This window comes from Elephas maximus, chromosome 2 (genome assembly GCF_024166365.1).
Source record: "Elephas maximus indicus isolate mEleMax1 chromosome 2, mEleMax1 primary haplotype, whole genome shotgun sequence".
Classification (NCBI taxonomy): domain Eukaryota; kingdom Metazoa; phylum Chordata; class Mammalia; order Proboscidea; family Elephantidae; genus Elephas; species Elephas maximus.
In genome coordinates this window covers 110,669,772-110,689,959 of record NC_064820.1, presented here as the reverse complement: position 1 = coordinate 110,689,959, position 20,188 = coordinate 110,669,772, and the positions used below count along the sequence as shown (strand labels likewise).

At 39.1% G+C, this 20,188-nt stretch overlaps 1 protein-coding gene across 1 annotated transcript in view; it reads left to right on the top strand.

Annotated features, from left to right (window-relative positions):
* The first annotated feature begins 3,407 nt into the window (after positions 1-3,407).
* The window catches only part of SLCO6A1 (solute carrier organic anion transporter family member 6A1), a 130,211-nt gene continuing 113,430 nt past the window's right edge, over positions 3,408-20,188 (top strand). The window contains exons 1-2 of the mRNA XM_049868087.1: positions 3,408-3,786; positions 15,243-15,503. Coding sequence (XP_049724044.1) covers positions 3,408-3,786; positions 15,243-15,503 — 640 coding nt within the window. The remainder of the gene's footprint in view (positions 3,787-15,242; positions 15,504-20,188) is intronic.

Genomic DNA, 20,188 nt, shown 5'->3' with positions numbered 1-20,188 from the left:
AAAATCGGTTATTTTTACCTTAATTTTGAAAAGAATAAGCTAAAGCACAGAATGTTTAAAAGACTCATCCAAAATCACATAAAAACAAAGCAGAGGAGTTGGCTCCAAATTCTGTGTTTTGTTCTCTATACATTATGGCTCATTCATGCTTCCCCAACCATTGTTTTCTTCTGTGTTTTAATAATTGTCTAGTATTTTATTTCTTCAGAGGCTAAACTTCTAATCTCAATAAACTCAGCTCAACCAGAGACCCACAAGGAAGTCAAAAAATACAATAAAGTAAGATAAAAATCCTGTAATTGAAAAAAATAGTACTTATAAACAACCAGCTGTTGTTGGCGTCAGCTCCGACTCATGGTGACCCCTGTGTGTCAGAGTAGAGCTGTGCTCTATGGGTTTTCAATGGCTGATTTTTCAGAAATAGGTCCCCAGAGCTTTCTTTTGAGATGCCTCTAGGTGGACTGGAACCTCCAACCTTTCAGTGAGCAGCTGAGCTTCTTAACTGTTTTCACTACCCAGGGACTCCATAGTACTTATACACCCACATATTTAATGTTTTTAGCAGTGGTTTTCAGTCACTTTCAGTCTAGAACCTACAAATCTTATATTTTGTGTAAATATGTAATAAATTGTGAATCGTTATTATGGGAGGCGGCATATTAGAAACTGTAGCAAAAATTCACTACTCTCAATCAGAGAGAAAATAAGAATCATTTACCAGGGAAGCCAAGCAAACAAGGGCCATTTACAAGAGGAAAAAACAATTCTATATCCTTAATAGCTGCGGTTATCCCTGTATTATGCCATATTATAGAAATCTGCCTCATCATAATGTTCACCTGCATTACTGACTGATTTGCTGAAAAGCATTATATGAATTAACCTCAGCAGGTACGTTAGTGAGTGGTTCTTCCTAACATGTTTAGTGGTTTTAACTAAAATAGTTATTACATGAGAGTATTTAACAGAACCTCACAAACATTCGTTGTTGAATTCAAGCTGGTCTCTTGAAATATCATAAACTCTTGGACTGCTAAATTTCTGGGGGGATGCTTTAGTTTAGTTTCATTTAGTTCAATGCCTATGTTATAATTATATGCAATAATCGCTTGTTAACTTCTAGAGAACATGTAAAATTATTTTAATATCCATAATTTCCTAGATTAAAAAACTTTTTTTTTTTCCCACATTTAGTATTTCTAAAACTGGGGTGTGTTTTATAACCCTGTCTATGTATTCCTATGAAAAATCAGTGATCTGTCTTTCAGGAAATACTCTTAATACAAAGATTTTTTTTTTAGTATTGTCAGAGTAAAATTTGGAAACAGCCCATAGAAATCAATATGTGAGTGGTAAATTATGGTACAATTGAATTCTATGCAGGCATTGTATTGTCAAATAAAATAGCAACGTGTATTGTTAAGTATGATATTTACTAAGGATAAATGTGTAAAGTAAACAAATATTCATTATTCTTAAATATTTGCACTGCAATTCCTGTAACTGGATGACGGTGCCCTTTATTACGTAATAAATCATCATGATTAAACACTTCTCCACCTGAATAAATGCTAAGATTAAAAAGGGACAATTAAGTCATTTAACTTGACTTAAAAATAAACTGACTATAAAAATGGGAAAAAATCACTTATAGCAAAATATAAAAGATATAGTACACCTAGGCATCAGTTAAGGGAGCCCAGGTGGTGCAGTGATTAAAGCAATTGACTGCTAACCAAAAGGTCAGCAGTTTAAAGGTCTGCAGGAAAAAGATGTGACAGTCTGCTTCCGTGCAGATTTACAGGCTTGGAAATCTTATGGGGTCTCTATGAATAGGAATTAACTCACTAGCAGTAAGTTTAGGCATCAGCTAAGTAACTAATAACAAATAAGATCAAAGACTACAGCCTTCAGTATGGATTACGCCTTAACATAAAGAAAGCAAAAATCCTCATAACTGGACCAATAAGCAACACCTTAGTAAATGGAGAAAAGAATAATGTTGTCAAGGATTTCATTTTACTTGGGTCAGCAGTTAATGCTGATGGAAGCCGGAGTCAGGAAATCAAACAATGTATTACATTGGACAAATTTGCAGCAAAAGACCTCCTTAAAGTGTTAAAAAGCAAAGATGTCACTTTGAGCACTAAGGTGCACCTGACCCAAGCCAAGATATTTTCAATCGCCTCATATGCATGCAAAAGCTGGACAATGAATAAGGAAGACTGAAGAATTGATGCCTTTGAATTATGGTGTTGGCGATAAATATTGACTATACTATGGACTGCCAGAAGAATGAACAAATCTGTCTTGGAGGAAGTACAGCCAGAGTGTTCCTTAGAAGTGAGGATGGTGAGACTTTGTCTCATGTACTTTGGATATGTTATCAGAAGGTACAAGTCCCTGGAGAAAACGGCACCATGCTTGGTAAAGTAGAGGATCAGTGAAAAAGAGGAAGGCCCTCAATGAGATGGACTGAAAAAGGGGCTGAAACAATGGGCTTAAACATAACAATGATTATGAGGATGGCACACAACCAGGCAGTGTTCCCTTTTGTTGGACACAGGGTTGCTGTGAATAGGAACCGACCCATTGGCACCTAACAACATCAATAATTAAGAAAATTGTTAATTCTATTACTTAAGTGAATTCTAGTCCTAAGATAACATACATAATGAACTTTTTAGACCTTGAAAGGGACCTCTATAATTGCATTGTCCATTATGGTAGCCACCAGCCATATGTGGCTATTGAACATTTGAAATGTGGCTAGTCCAGATTGAAAGCCCTGGTGGCTGGCTGCTACGAAAAGGTCCACAGTTCAAAACTGCACCCTGAAAATCCTATGAGGCAGTTCTTCTCTGTCCTATAGGTTCACTATGAGTTGGAATCCACTCGATGGCAATGGGTTTTGGTTTTTGGTATGTATGAAATACACGTTAAATATAGAAGACTTGATGAAAAAAAAGTAAAATGTCTCATTAACAGCTAAGTCTGCGGAAATTGGGAGACAGTTCCGTTGTTCCTGTTTACACATCTCCCTTTCCTGGCTTCCTAATAAGTACTAAAAGTACTAGCATTGTTTGACTTCCATTAGAGTTACTCAGGGGCTTCCCTTCCGTGTTAGCAGTTACCAGAATCAAGTTGTAGCTTTTTCCCCCCTCCCCACAGGAAGCTAAGGACAATAGACTTGTACGTTCACTAGGGGCAACTGTCAATCCCCCGCGGGCACGTTTGCCTCCCGCCCTAGGAGAAACGTTCTCCCTGAGGGCTTGTGCTGCAAGGGCCTCTTCTGCCTACCCAGCCGCCCTTGGCCCACGCCCGACTTTTCAGTTGGTCAGGCCCAAGGGACCTCCCAAAACACCTGGCCGCGCTGCAGGGGCAGCTGCTCGGGGCGCGGCCTAGCCATGGCAGCAGCCCGGGTGGAAGTGGAGCCCAAGGCGGCTCAGGAGGCTGCGCAAGTGCCGCCTGCCGAGGGCATCAAGGCCAGGATGACCCAGAACGCCCAGAACGCGGGGAAGGCGGAGGAGAAATCGCCCCCGGAGAAAAAGCTCCTGGTTCAGAACATCTTGCCAACCACCGTGATGGGCGTCGGCCATTTCCGAAATCTGCGACAAGCCCGGGCGGAGGGCAAAGCCTTGAAGTCTCTTTCCACGTCGCTGCGAGAACGTGATGAAAATTTGGAGGGGCCCTGCGCCTTGGGTTGTATAGTTAGCGCCTGTTGTCAGCGTTTTAACAACATCCGCTTTTTCATGATTTTCTACTGCATCCTGCTCATCTCTCAAGGTAAGCCTGAGAGGTGAGAGTCGTTTTAGTGAGGGCAGAGACAGGGTATGGCGCCTTAGGTTTGGGCTCCTGTCTTGCCTCGTCAGGCACTTGATTGACTCACTGTACCCTACGCTGGCATAGGGTTGTGACTTCCAGATGAACAGCTGAAGAGAAGGTGTTGATTGAGTCATTTAATGTTGATTGATATCAGCTCTGAGAAGTGCTGGGTTGAAAGACTTGAGTAATGAAAATAAAGTTGAAAATAGTGTCTGCTATCACCAGGTTGTTTCTACATCTGCCCACAAGGTTGAAACCCACTGGCCAAGTCATTTCCTGACTAGGTCTTGTTTCCTTATATGTGAATTGAGGGGTTGGGGCAGGCTTCAAACTATCTATGTCACAGAACGCAAACTCCAGGGTATTTATTTTTGCCTACACACTGTTAAAAAGAATTTGAATTTGAATGCCTTTAGACAAGGCATGCATTTTCTGCTTGGCCACAGCCTTCATCATTCCCATTACACCTAGTCCTCTACTAGACTTCACACTGATGGCATTGGAATTTATCAAATTTGGCATCTTTTTGCTCTAAAATGTTTTGTCTAAATAAGTGCAATAAAAGGCTATATGTGATAAGAGCCATATGAAAGGTACGAGTAGTCATCAGTTTATTTGTCTTGAGATGACCAAAGAAGTTTCTGGGAGGAAATAGCATTTGATAAATATGTACAGTTCTGATACCCAGGAATGCAGTTAAGAAGCATTTGTTGAATAAGGAAGTGAATGAGTGAATATTTTACACACTGAGATACAAGAAGGGCTCATTTCACAATGGTAAACAGCAATAAATTTGGCTGGAGAGTGGTTTCATTTAAGCATAATAAGGAGGTAGTTGTATTTATTTTATTTTATTCATTAATATCTAATGTAGTGACTGAGGCAGAGAAGACATTCAATAAATATTTATTGAATGCATAAGTGAATAAGAAGGTAAGACAGATGGTGGCCACCTTATGAAAGCCTTTAAATACCATACTGGGAATTATGGTAGGCTACTGAGATGTCTTTTGTTATTGTTGTAGTGTGCTATTGAGTTGATTCCGACTCATAGCAACCGTATAGGGCAGAGTAGAACTGCCCCATAGGGCTTCCAAGGCTGTAGTCTTTATGGAAGCAGATTGCCACATCTTTCTCCCAAAGAGGGCTGTTACCACTGAACTTTCAGTTAGCAGTCAAGCACTTAATTAACCACTGAACCACCAGGGCTCCTTAAGAAGTATTTAGCTTGGTGGTGCAGTGGTTAAGAGCTATGGCTGCTAACCAAAAGGTTGGCAGTTCAAGTCCACCAGCCACTTGTTGGTAACCCTTTGGGGTTAGTTCTGCTCTGTCCTGTGGGATCACTATGAGTTGAAATGATCGCTATGACTTGAAATCGACTGGGTGGCAATGAGTTTGTTTTGTTTTTAATGTGCTAGATAATAAGTAAGGCGCTTTCTAGGCATTATCTCACTTAATGTAATCCTCTTATTGGGTAAGTAATGAGGAGCCATTGAAGGTTTTTGAACAAGGGGTGACAGTGATTGGTTATAAAACTCCCCCACTTATTAATTGGTTTCATACAGGTCATTACTTCAGTTAGGGTACAATATTGGGTTTTCCATTCATGAAAATGGTATATCTCTTCATTCATCTATGTATCAATCAATACTGATTATTTTTAGTGATTTTTTTATTTTTAATAATATTTTACTGTAATCTCGGTGAAAGTTTACACAGCAAATTTGGTTCCCATTTGACACTTTGATTACAAATTTTTCAGTGACATTAGTTACATTTTTCACAACGTGTCAACATTCTCTTTAGTTGGGTTTTGGTTGTTCTCTTTCTGGTGCTCTAATTTCTCTGCCACCTTATCTCTCATCCTTGGTTTCAAGTAATTTTGGTCTCATATAGATGGTTTTTTAATGGAGCACTGTACTTGTGGGTAATATATCCTTTATTTTGTGTGCCAATCTGTTATTTCACTAAAAGGTGACTTTGAGGATAGTTTTGGGTCAGAGTTTTAAGAGCTTCAGGTAGTCCTCTAGTCTCAACTGGTCCAGTAAGTCAGGGCTTTTTAAGAATTTGAATTGTGTTCTGTGCTTTCTCCGGTTCTGTCAGCTTCCATCTATTGTGGCCCTGATGAGAATGGTTGGTAGTGATAGCCAGGTACCATCTAGTTCCTCTGGCCTCAGGATAGATGAGGCTGTGGCTCATGTAAGCTGTTAGTTCTTGGATTGAATCATGTCCCCCCAAAATATGTGTCAACTTGGCTAGGCTATGATTCTCAGTATTGTGTGGCTGTCCTCCATTTTGTGATCTGATGTAATTATCCTCTATTATGTGATGTATTGTAAATCCTAACCCCTATATATTAATGAGGCAGGATCAGTGTGAGGTATATCTTGAGTCACTGCCTTACAGGAGGGTGTGGCTTAAGTCACACATTTCCTCAAATCACACCCTTACTTAAGGCACACCCTTATTCAAGTCACACCCTTGTTTGGGTCACATCTTTTATCTTACAAGAGATAAAATGAGAGAGAACTGAGCAGAGAGGAGAGGGACCTCACTACCACCAAGAAAGAAGAACAGGGAGTGGAGCACACCCTTTGGACCCAGGGTCCCCGCACTGAGAACTTCCTAGACCCAGGGGAAGATTGATGCCAAGATACATGGAGATCTCCAAGTGACGCCAGGTCCACAGATGTTGAAAGAACTCAAGGACCTTCCACCAGAGCTGACAGACAGAGAAAGCCTTCCGCTAGAGCTGATGCCCTGAATTTGGACTTCTAGCCTCCTAAATTGTGAGAGAATAAATTTTTGCTTGTTAAAGTCGTTCACTTGTAGTATTTCTGTGATAGCAGCACTAGATAACTAAAACAGCCCTGTAGACTAGTTGTTTCCCTGAAGCTTTGGTTTAGTTATATTTTAAGCAATTTTTAAAAAGTCATTTAAAATTTATGAAGGGTGCAAAGGCAATACAATGAATTCTTGTATCCCCTTTACCAGAGTAACCAGTTGTTAACATTTTACCATATTTGTTCCATTACCTTCTTTTTTCCTATATATACATAGAAACCCTGGTGGCGTAGTCATTAAGAGCTACGGCTGCTAACCAAAAGGTCGGCAGTTCAAGTCTTCCAGGTGCTCCTTGGAAACCCCATGGGGCAGTTCTACTCTGTTCTATAGGGTTGCTATGAGTCAGAATTGGCTCAATGGCAATGGATTTTATATATATATATATATATGGATTTTTTCAGACACGGTACACCATTATTGCTAAATACTTCATTGTGCATCTCCCCAAAGTGAGGACACTCTCCTATACAATCACTATATATATCTTTCAGTCAGAAATATCAGTACAACAGTATCATCAAATTATGAGTTGGTAGCCCCATTCAGAAACCCAGGTGGCATAGTGGTTAAGAGCTATGTCTGCTAACCAAAAGGTTAGCAGTCTGAATCCACCAGGTGCTCCTTGGAAACTCTATGGGGCAGTTCTACTCTGTCCTATAGTGTTGCTATGAGTTGGAATCGACTCAACGGCATCAGGCTTGGTTTGGTTTGGCCCCATTCAGATATTGCCAACTGTCTCAAAATTACCTCTTTTGGTCCAGAATTCTATACAAAAAGATATGTTGCAGTTAGTTGTCATATTTTACAAGTCTTCTTCAATCTGAAACTGTTCCTTATTCAGTGGTAAATCATGGCGTCAACCCACACCCCATGGACCTCCTCACATACCTGACCACACAGAATCCTTAATAATATTTTTTATACTAATGTTACTCGTAAATCACAATTACTGTATTGTCTTAGTCACCTAGTGCTGCTGTAACACAAATACCACAAGTGGATTGTTTTAACAAAGAGAAATCTATCACCATGTCTAGTAGACTAGAAGTCCAAATTCAGGGTGTCAGCCCCAGGGGAAGCCTTTCTCTCTGATGGCTCTGGAGAAGGTTCTTGTAGTCAATCTTCTCTTGGTCAGGGAGCATCTCAGCTCAAGAACCTCAGGTTTAAAGGACGCACTCTGCTCCCAGTGCTGCTTTCTTGGTGGTATAAGGTCCCCATGTCTCTCTGCTCTCCTCTTTCTTTTGTATCTCAGAAGAGATTGGCTTAAGACGTTATCTAATCTTGTAGATCTCATCAAAATAACTGCTGAAAATCCATTTTATTACATCATAGTGTAATCACATAGAGAAATCACAGCAGATGATAAAATGGCAGACAGTTGTACAATACTGGGGATCATGACCCAGCCAAGTTGACAGATATTTTTTGGGGGATACAATTCAATCCATGACACCATATCTCACTCTGTCTTTTTCTTTAATTACTACTTCGTTCTCAAAAAAAGTTATTGCTAAGTTCAAACTGATTTTACAAAATAGAACAACAGCATTAGGTTTCCTATTAGTCTCTCAAGGAACAGTTTGTACTTTAATAGGTAAATGTTGCTGTATTTATATTAATACTCACGCTGAGGGTTTGCTGAATGCAGTTGATGCTGAGGCACATGAAAAACAGTTACTGATGCTGCTTGTAAACAAACACCTTATGAAATTTGTTTGCTGGTTCGAAGACCTTAGAGTCGTGGTTTCATTGGTTATTTCAGACAATTGGCCTAATATTGTGAGTGTTTTTATTCTACCTCCTGATTTGCTGTATGGTGTCTGGGATCTTAAGAACCAGATAGTGCCCAATTACCATTTATTGAGCATTTTTGATCAAAGATTCTATAACAAGATCATGATCCAAAGGAGGGAACCGTGAAAGAGTTGTATGTAATTCTCCTGGAATCCAGATTTCTGGCTTTCATGGAGGCTGGGGCTACCCCCAAGGGGCATCGCCTTTTGGTGTCTTTTTCAACCTCAAGCTTTGAGAAAAAAACTGATTCCTGAAGCCACTTTGAGTCAAACAGTAATCCAGGTAAACCAGTAAGACCCTTTTGCTCTGGGTATTGTGTTTTATGTGACGATTTCAGTCTGTTTTGGGAAACTGACTCCAAAGATTGGACTGAGAGTTATGTGTAGGGTAAATCAGTAATCAGTTTGATTAGTCTTCTAGACTCTCTTGAAATAACCTGTCTAATGTTTGTAATCAAACTCTTACCCTCTTGCTATACAGAAAACTGTCTCTTAAAGAAACCATGTTCTCAGGAGATGAGCCTCATGGCTCAGACTCCATTTTGTCCTAGATTCCACTTCTGCTGCTGAGAAAGTGACCCATGACTGTTACTATGTAAACCACGAAGGGGCAGCTTGCCCTCAGGGAGAACACTTAGTATGTTTTAAAGAGATTAATTGAAGATCTCCAAGAGGAGAAGTCTACCCTGTATTATCTTGCTTATCATGTATTCTTTAATGGAAACTTGTTTGTCACATGTAAATTTTTCTTTACCTTCTATTTTCTCTAGACAAACTTGGAGTACCCGTTATGGATATAACTAGTTCAGATGATCCCTTTCCAACTGATAGTGAATTTACATGGGTGATCTCTTGCTTAGATTCCCGGCAAATGGGTGGACAATGCACTTTGGGAACCGTAGGATTACCTTTAGATATTCATAGTAATGATGCTAATAAATACTGAAAAGGTACTGTTAATTTGTTATTCATTATAAAAGGAGAGTCAGAAGGAAGCCCATTGTTCCAACACTCAGGGTGGGGTTGGTCATTTCTAAGAGTTTTAATTCCTACTTATAGTATAGTTGAATTAGAGAAATCTTTAAGAAATCTATTGATTACTATGGGACAAATAGCAGATGAAGCTGCTAGAGGGATGGAAGCACAACAGTGATCTCTGACCTCATTAGCCAAGGTGACATGCAATAAAATAGCCTTTAAGTTTTTTTTTTTTAAATTAGTCCAAGAAAAGTATAGTCTGTGCTATAGCAAATATTTTTTGTTGCATTTGGATAAATATGTAGAATTGGACAGCAGGCTACTTGGTTACACACTATAACACCCTTACAAACATCAGGGCACCAGCTCCAGGGAAAGGCTTTCTCTCTCTATCGGCTCTGGAGGAAGGTCCTTGTCATCAGTCTTCCCTTGGTCTGGAAGCATCTGAGCACAGGAACCTCAGGTCCAATGGACGCACTCTGCTCTTGGCACTGCTTTCTTGGTGGTTTGAGTTCCCCCGTCTCTCTGCTGGCTTCTCTCTTTTCTCTCTCAGAGGAGATTGGCTTAAGACAGTATCTAATCTTGTAGATCTCATTAATATAACTGCCACTAATCCATCTCATTACATCCTAGTCGTAGGATTTACAACACATAGGGAAATTATATCAGATGGCAAAGTGGTAGACAATCATACAATACTGGGAATCAGGACTTAGCCAAATTGACAGATATTTTTGGGAGACACAATTCAATCCATGACAGGCGTGATTGTTTGGTGGGCTTCTGCAATGTGTATACCTTTCTCTGGCACCAGACTCTTACAGTGCTTGCAGCTTCTGCAGTGCCTGCCTCCTGCTGTACATGGTGGTCAGCAGCACCCAGTGCCCAGTGTCAACGGACCACTTTTTTTTTTTTTAATTAGCTTTATTGAGCTTCAAGTGAACATTTACAAATCAAGTCAGACTGTCACGTATAAGTTTATATACACCTTACTCCGTACTCCCACTTGCTGTCCCCCTAATGAGTCAGCCCTTCCAGTCTCTCCTTTCGTGACAATTTTGCCAGGTTCTAACTCTCTCTATCCTCCCATCCCCCCTCCAGACAGGAGATGCCAACACACTCTCAAGTGTCCACCTGATATCATTAGCTCACTCTTCATCAGCATCTGTCTCCTACCCACTGTCCAGTCCCTTTCATGTCTGATGAGTTGTCTTCGGGGATGGTTCCTGTCCTGGGCCAACAGAAGGTTTGGGGACCATGACAGCCGGGATTCCTCTAGTCTCAGTCAGACCATTAAGTATGGTCTTTTTATGAGAATTTGGGGTCTGCATCCCACTGATCTCCTGCTCCCTCAGGGGTTCTCTGTTGTGCTCCCTGTCAGGGCAGTCATCGATTGTGGCTGGGCACCAACTAGTTCTTCTGGTCTCAGGATGATGTAGGTCTCTGGTTCATGTGGCCCTTTCTGTCTCTTGGGCTCTTAGTTATCGTGTGACCTTGGTGTTCTTCATTCTCCTTTGCTCCAGGTGGGTTGAGACCAATTGATGCATCTTAGATGGCCGCTTGTTAGCATTTAAGACCCCAGACGCCACATTTCAAAATGGGATGCAGAATGTTTTCATAATAGAATTATTTTGCCAATTGACTTAGAAGTCCCCTTAAGCCATAGTCCCCAAACCCCCACCCTTGCTCCGCTGACCTTTGAAGCATTGATTTTATCCCGGAAACTTCTTTGCTTTTGGTCCAGAATGGACCACTTTTTGATTGGTTTGTTTGTCTTTTTTGTTGTTGAGTTGTAAGAGTTCTTTATATATTAAGCCCTTATCAGATATACAAACAAAAAAATAAACCCATGGCCATCGAGTAGATTCTGACTCATAGTGACCTTATAGGACAGAGTAGAAATGCCCCATAGAATTTTCAAGGACCACCTGGTGGATTCCAACTGGCTACCTTTTGGTTAGCATCAGTAGCTCTTAACCACTACGCCACCAGGGTTTCCTAACAGATATATAAAGTGTCCAAATATTCTCTCTCATTCTGTAGGTTGTCTTTTCACTTTCTTGGTAATATGCTTTGAAGAACAAAAGTTTTAAATTTTTGATGAAGTCCAACTTAACCACTTTTTCTTTAGTTTCTCATGCTTTTGGTGTCATATCTAAGACTCCATTAGCTAAAACACGGTCCTGAAGATTTACCCTTATGTTTTCTTTTAAGTGTTTCATGGTCGTAACTCTAATATTTAGGTTTTTGAGCCATTTTGAGTTAATTTTTGTATATGATATGAGGTAGGGGTTCAACTTCACTGGAAATCCAGTTGTTCCTGCACTATTTGTTGAAGAGACTATTCTTTCTCCATTGAACAGATTTGGAACTGTTGTGGAAAATCATATAGTTATAGATATATTGGTTTATTTCTGGACTCTAAGCTCTATTCCTTTGGTCTATATGTCTTTCCTTCTGTGAAGTACCACAGTTTTGATTACAGTAGCTATGTAGTTAGTTTGGCTCTTGGAAAGTGTGAATCTTCCGACTTTATTCTTCTTATTCAAGGTTGTTTTGGCTAGTCAGGACCACCCCCCCTTGCAATTTCACATGAATTTGAAGATTGGCTTTTTCATTTCTGCAAAAAAGCCTGTTGGAATTTTGATAGGTAGGGATTACATTGCATCTATAGATTGTTTTGGGTAATATTGACATTTTAGCAATGTTAAATCTTCTAATTCATGAACACGAACGTCTTTCTATTTATTTAGGTTTGCTTTAATTGCAGGAGTGTTTCATGGTTTATAGTGTATGAGTCTTTTGCTTTTCTGGTTATATTTATTTTTAGATATTTTATTCTTTTAGATGCTATTGTAAATAGGTTTATTTTCTTGATTTCATTTTCAGATTGTTCATTGCTGGTGTACAGAAGCCCAGCTGATTTTTGTGTCTTGATCTCATACCCTGCAACATTGCTGAATTCATTTATTAGCTCCAGTAATTTTCTTGTGGATTCTTTTGGGATTTTCTGCATGTATGATTATGTTGTTTAAGAATAGTTTTTCTTCTTCTGATTCAGATGCCTTTCATTTCTTTTTTTTTTCCTAATTGATTAGAGCTTTGATTACAATATTGAATAGCAGTGGTGATAACATTCTTGTCTTGTTCTTGATCTTAGGGTGAAAGCTTTCGGTCTTTGACCATTGAGTATGATGTTGGCTGTGGGTTTTTCATTAATGCCTCTTATTGTATAGTGGAATTTCTCTTGTCCTAGTTTTCTAAGTGTTTTTATGATGAAAGAGTGTTGTATTTTGTCTTTACGACCATTGGCATGTTCAGGTCCATCATTGCAAGTGCCAATCCATCTCACTGAAGGTCTCCCTACCCCTCATTGGCACTTTATTTCACCAAACACAATATCCACTTCTAGCTACCATCCCTTCTGATGACATGTCCAAAGCAAGCAAATCAGACAGTATTCTGTTGTGATCCACAAGGTTTTCATTGGCTAATTTTTGGGAAGTAGATCCCCAGACCTTTCTGCCTAGTCTGTCTTAGTCTGGAAACTGCTGAAACCTGTCCACCATGTGTTACTGTGCTGGTATTTTAAATACTGGTGGCATAGCTTCTGGTATCACAGCAACATGTAAACCACCATAGTACAACAAACTGACGGGTGGGTGGTGGGTAATAGAATAAGGCAGTTACAAATATCAACTGTGGCTGTATAACCATTTAGAGAAATAAAAACTTTAGCAGCTGTAGGTTTTCTCTTATTTGTTTTATGTGTATACACACATACACACAAAGGTTTATATACACATTTATGTGTGTTTGTGTTTCAGTTCTTTATCTTTTTCCCTTCCTCCATTTTAAAATCTTAAACGAATTAGTCTCTAGTTACTGATAGGACTTATTTCTTGTCTTCACCATTATGCTCCTTGGCCACATATTGACAGTTAACGAAAATTCTCCCAGGTGCAGCAAAGTTTTTCTAATTCATTTCCTGTTGTCTTTGACCTGTTAAACCAGTTGTCTCTAAGTTTGGCTTGTGGTTTCTTTGGCAATACAATTACCTCATAAATTTAGTAGGCTTGCGATATGTTTGTGTAAGTATTGGTTTACAATTTAGTCTTCATGGTAAAAACAAACAAACATTCTTCAGGTTTTTTACTGAACTAGAAGAATTAACATTACCCTGAGATGGCTATGGTGACTGAATGAACTATGTGTCTCTCTATTTGGGGAAAGAGTGAGAGCATCTTGGTTTGTAAGAATGATGATTGAATATGTTATACAGAAGCATGCTGCTGCAGTTACTGATTTGGTCTGGAAGTTTAAATATGGGAAGAAGAGAGGAAATGCACCCTGAGTAGTCTAAGGTATCAGCTCTGCCAGTTATTTGTCTGTTGGCCATAAACTCCCCTGCGGTCTTTCTGGACTCACGAGACTGGCAGGCTGTAAACTACATTTCCAAATTCTCTTGCCAGCTGGCTTTCACTTAGATGTTGCCACTGAGAGGTGGTCGTAGTATATTTGAAAGGGGGCGAAGGGGCAAAGGAGTGCCTTTTTTTTTTTTAAATCGGTTTCTGGTGGTGTTTTTGGCAGCCGCAGCAGTGCTTAGTGAGTTTAGGCTCCTGAATTTATGCTGTTAATAGATGTAGTTCCATCCGCAGCAGCAGTGGGTGATTCAGCAGCATAGTGCTCGTGGGCTCTGGCCGTGGTGACACAGAGCAACAGAAGCACCGGGTGGCTGTGAGCTGGCTCCTATAGCATTAGCAGGCGTGCAGGCTCCTGGTTTCCTGCAAAAGAGGTCATGCTTAGAGTTCCAGCAGCAGCACCAGCAGCGAGTCCATGTTCCAGCAGTTTCGCTGGCATAGATGTGATAAGTTTCGATTAGTAACCATTTTCCCTTTTCATTTCAACAAATGTACCACTTTTGTAACAATCCCTATATTAATTTTTTTTTTCTGTTTGAAACAGTGTGATTTTTTTTTTTAGTGGGCACTGAGTGATAGGAATGCATATAGTATGATAACCATTTATTTAACACTGAAGAACATGGCCAATAATACTCTACATTGTTTGAGGATTTACAACATATATTGTTACAAGAGTATTGGAAAGGCACAGTAATGGTAAATACCAAATGTAGGGTACAGTTACAGAAAAGAGGGAGAAGAATGTGTTTGGAGGAGTACACATTGGGCTTCAGCTATTTTGATTATGTTTTATTTCCTATTCTGAATGATAGATAAACATTCACTGTATTATTCTTTATTCCTTTTTTATAATAAAAATATAATACATTAGAATAAAAATAAGTACTAACTGAGATGATTAAAACAATCAGTATTATTCAGTAAATTACTCATAAAGGTAGTTGTTAAAAACAACAACAAAAACCTTCGAAAGTTAAATTAACCAGTATTTCATAGAAGTTAAGGACTTTTAGAAGGAGTTCCTGAGTGGTGCAATCAGTAAGTGCTTGATTAGCTGCAAGGTTGGCAGTTCGAATCCACCCAGAGATGCATTGGAAGAAAGTCCTAGTGATATACTTTCAAAAGATCACAGCTGTTGGAAACTCTGTGGAGCACAGGTTTGCTCTGATACACGTGGATTCACCATGAGACATAACTAACTCGATGGCACCTGGTAAGCTGCTAAGGACTATTAGGACTCTTTTTTTGCTTGTAGGTCTTAAACGTTCAGAATAATGCAAACTAAACTTAAATCAGTGTAAATTAAGTTTTGATTTTTAATGATTATAATGATCTGTTAAAATGCTCCTTATTGCTTTCTTTCTTTTTTACATTTTAGGTATGATATTTGGTCTTGTAGATCTGAGCATTGATCATTTTCAGAAGGTCTATCATCTGAAAGCCACCGAGATTTTAGCACCGTCATTGACCTATGATATTTCATCTTGTCTGGTAGCAATACTTATAGCATATTATGGAGGGAGAGGAAACAGACCAAGGTGGATTGCAGTTTCCTCCGTTTTAGTAGGAATGGGATCGCTTTTATTTTCTTATCCATACCTTACTGGTGGAGATTATCAACTGAAGATAGAAATTGAAGGTAAGACTTTAAAATACAGTGTCATACATCAAATGGACTTTCATTTAGATCACTGGTTCAAAGAACATAGAATAGACTGTGATACCTGTCTGTTCATTCATTCATCTCTCTACCCATCTCTATTTATATGTCCAAGTTTATTAAATTAATTAGAGTTCCCAAATAAACATTTATGGCATTCTTGCATCTTCTCATGATCATACATGCTTTCATGTAAAAGATGGGCATAGAATGGAGAAAAGAGAATATTTTAGCATAATTATTTTATGGAATTGTTTTTCTTTTAGTCATTTTTATACATAGTATAAATCTTATATATATGACTCTTTAGTAATTTTTTATGCCTACAAAATGTTTCTATATATTTATGTTTTTAATTTAATCCATGTATTCTGACTTCAGCATGTACACATAAACACAAATGTAAATGTAAATCCACACACACAAAAAGAAAAGTGAGACCTTTTCTAATTACTTCTACCATTTAAATATGAGGGCTACCCTGTACTTTGAATATTAAAAGTTTGGTGGCTTTTTCAGTTTGTTCATTTTTTTTTTTCTTCCAATTTATTCAGGAGTCTTCTCGCTACTCACACTTGTTGTTAGGTGCAGTTGAGTCAGTTCCGACTCATAGCGACCCTAGGTACAAGAGAACGAAACACTGCCTGGTTCTGCACCATTCTTATGATCATTGTTATGCTTGAGCCCATTGTTGCAGCCACTGTGTCAATCCATCTCACTGAGGGTCTTCCTCTTTTTCGATGACCCTCTATTTTACCAAACATTATGTCCTTCTCCAGGGACTGATCCCTCTTGATAATATGCCCCATGTATGTGAGATGAAGTCTCCCCATCCTTGCTTCTAATGAGCATTCAGACTGTACTTCTTCCAAGACATTTGTTCGTTCTTCTGGCAGTCTGTGGTTTATTCAGTATTCTCGGCCTAGATCATAATTCAAGGGCATCATTTCTTCTTCGTTCTTCCTTATTCATTGTCCAGCTTTCACATGCATCTGATGCAATTGAAATCACCATGGCGTGGGTCAGGCATACCTTAGTCCTCAAAGTGACATCTTTGCTTTTTAACACTTTAAAGAGGTGTTTTGCAGCAGATTTTCCCAATGCAATGCAATGGGTTGTTTGATTTCTTGTTGCTACTTCCATGGGCATTGGTTGTGGATCCAAGTAAAATGAAATTCTTTACAACTTCACTATTTTCTCTGTTTATCATGAGGTTGTTTGCTTATTGGTCCAGTTGTGGAGATTTTTGTTTTCTTTATGTTGAGGTATAATCCATACTGAAGGCTGTAGTTTTTGATCTTCATCAGTAAGTACTTCAAGTCCTCTTTGCTTTCAGCAGGCAAGATTGTGTTATATGTATATTGCAGGTTGTTAATGAGTCTTCCTCCAATCCTGATGCTGCATTCTTCATATGGTCTAGATTCTTGGATTCATGCTCAGCATACAGATTGAATAAGTATGGTAAAACAATCAACCCTGACACACACCTTTCTTGACTTTAAACCATGCAGCATCCCCTTGTTCTGTTCAAACAACTGCCTCTGGGTCCATGTATGGTCGCTCGTGAGTACGATTAAGTGTTCTGGAATTCCCATTCTTCTCAATGTTATCCATAATTTGTTGTGATCCACACAGTCCAATGCCTTTGCATAGTCAATAAAACACAGGTAAACATCTTTCTGGTATTCTCTGCTTTCAGTCATGATCCATCTGACATCAGCAATGATATCCCTTGTTCCATATCCTGTCCTGATTCTGGCTTGAATTTCTGCCAGTTTCCTGTCAATATACTGCTACAGCTGCTTTCAAATGGTTTTCAGCAAAATTTTACTTGCATGTGATATTATGATATTGTTTGATAATTTCTGCATTCTGTTGGATCACCTTTCTTTAGAATGCATAGAAATATGGCTCTCTTCCAGTTGGTTGGCTGGGTAGCTGTCTTCCAAATTTCTTGGCATAGATGAGTGAGCACCTCCAGTGCTGCATCCATTTGTTGAAACATCTCAATTGGTATTCTGTCAATTCCTGCAACATTATTTTTCACCAGTGCCTTCAGTGCAGCTTAGACTTCTTCCTTCAGTATCATCGGTTCTTGATCATATGCTACCTCCTGAAATGGCTGAATGTTGACCAGTTGTTTATGGTACAGTGACTATGTGTATTCCTTCCATCCTTTTTTGATGTTTCCTGCCTTGTTTAATATTTCCTTTGTAGAATCCTTCAGTATTGCAACTCAAGGTTTGAACTTGTTTTCAGTTCTCTCAGCTTGAGAATTGCCATGCATGTTTTTCTCTTTTGGTTTTCTATCCCCAGGTCTACTTACACTAGATAAAGTCTATTTGGAATTTCGTGGCACTGTTTCTGACACCATTTTGTCAGGTACTTATAGTGCATAGGCTTCTAAAAGAGTTGGAATATATTTACTCATTCTGCTACCTTTAAATTGGGTTTTAGCAAGACAGTGAAAAAAAAGGCAGGACAGTGGCTCCATGTGTGTACACCCATGCACACACACATACACACACATATTCATGTTTGTTATGTTTTTACAAAGCATGTTTATGATATGTGTTATTACTCTCCTTCCTTTCATCTTATTGCGGTCAGAAAGAATGAAGAAGTTAGGAAAAACTACTTAGTACATATTAAAAATGCTGTCCAGTACTCAATAGGAGTTATTATAGTAGAAATAATATAGTCTTTCTTCCCTTTCTGTCTTTATATTATCTGGATTCCACATATTCCTGCTTGCAATTAGGAGCTTTCCATTTGTTGAATAACACTTATTTAGTGTATTTACAAGGGACTCTGGTGGCACAGTGGTTAAGTGCTTGGCTGCTAACAGAAAGGATCCAGTTCAAACCCACTAGTGTATTTACTGGGTGTCTTTGTGCTTGGTACTAGAGAAGCAGAAATGAAGCAAACAATTTTTGCAATGAAAGCTCATTTCATACACCTGTGTATGCAGGCAGATATGTGATTGACCTTGTTTAAAAATTTAGTTCTTACATAACAACTTTTCTACATTGTGTTCATATCTCAGTTTATACCTTTCTACCTGTTTATCTGTCTCTGTCTGTCTGTCTGTCTGTCATCTATCTTTACTCTCTAGATTTTCTTTATTCTTCCTTTTTTTTTGGCCCATCTCCTTTCTTTCTGAATACTTCTCCTACTCTGTCCTCTTTTCTACACATCCCAGTTAGCTGCTATGCTCCCCTTCTGAGTGATCTGAACCTCTTTGTATAGTTCATTTACCACCACAGTCTGCCTCCTTTGCCTGCTCCTCCTACCCCATTACAGTTTTGTGTATTGATGACATGTTAATCCTAGCCCATGTGCTCCAACCAACTTGTAGATGCTTTACTCCACCAAATTCCTTAGAGGTTAAAACAGGATTTTCTTCACTACTTCATGAGAATACTTGTAATACACTCTGGTCTTTAGTTTCTTGAACTCTACATTTAAGTGACCATTTCCACAGTTATGGATTGAATTGTGTCCCCCCAAAATGTGTGTAGCAATTTGGCTTGGGCATGATACCCAGTATTGTGTGATTGTCCACCATTTTATCATCTAATGTGATTTTCCTACGTGTTGTAAATCTATCTCTATAATGTTGATGAGATGGGATTAGTGGCAGTTATGTTAATGAGGCAGAACTCAATCTACAAGATTGGAATTTATCTTGAACCCATCTCTTTTGAAATATAAAAGGGAGCAGAGAGCAGAGAGACATGGGGGCCTCATACCACCAAGAAAGTAGTGCCAGGAGGAGAGTGTGTCCTTTGAACTCGTGGTGCCTGTGCAGAGAAGCTCCTAGACCAGGGGAAAATTGATGACAAGGACCTTCCTCCAGAGCTGACAGAGAGAGAAAGGCTTCCCCTGGAGCTGGTGCCCTGAATTTGGACTTCTAGCCTATTAGACTGTGAGAGAATAAATTTCTGTTTGTTAATGCCATCCACTTGTGGTATTTCTGTTAGAGCAGCACTAGATGACTAAGACACATGCACACCCATGGTTGCAGTACACTGTCCCTTTATTGACAACTTTCTAAACATCTGTTATCCTACTCTCTAATTCCATCCATTGATACTTCTACCTTACTCACAACAAAGACAGCCGTTCTTTCCTTTTATTTGTTATTTTATTCATTTGTTCTGATCCACACAGTCTAATGCCTTTGCATAGTCAATAAAACACAGGTAAATATCTTTCTAGTATTCTCTGCTTTCAGCTGTGATTCATCTGACGTCAGCAATGATATCTCTCCTTCCATGTCCTGTTCTGAATCAAACTTGAATTTCTGGCAGTTCCCTGTTGATGTAGTACTACAAACATTCTTGAATGATCTTCAGCAAAATTTTACTTGCATGTGGTATTAATGATATTGTTCAATAATTTCTGCATTTGGTGGGATCACCTTTCTTTGGAATGGGCATAAATATGGATCTCTGCTAGTAGGTTGGTCAAGTAATTGTCTTCCAAATTTCTTAACATAGGCAAGTAAACACCTCTAGTGCTGCATCCCTTTCTGGAAACATCTCAATTGGTATTCCATCAATTTTTGGAGTCTTGCCTCCAGTGCAGCTTGGATCTCTTCCTTTGGCACCATCTGTTTATCATAAGCTGCCTCCTGAAATGACTGAACATTGACCAATCCT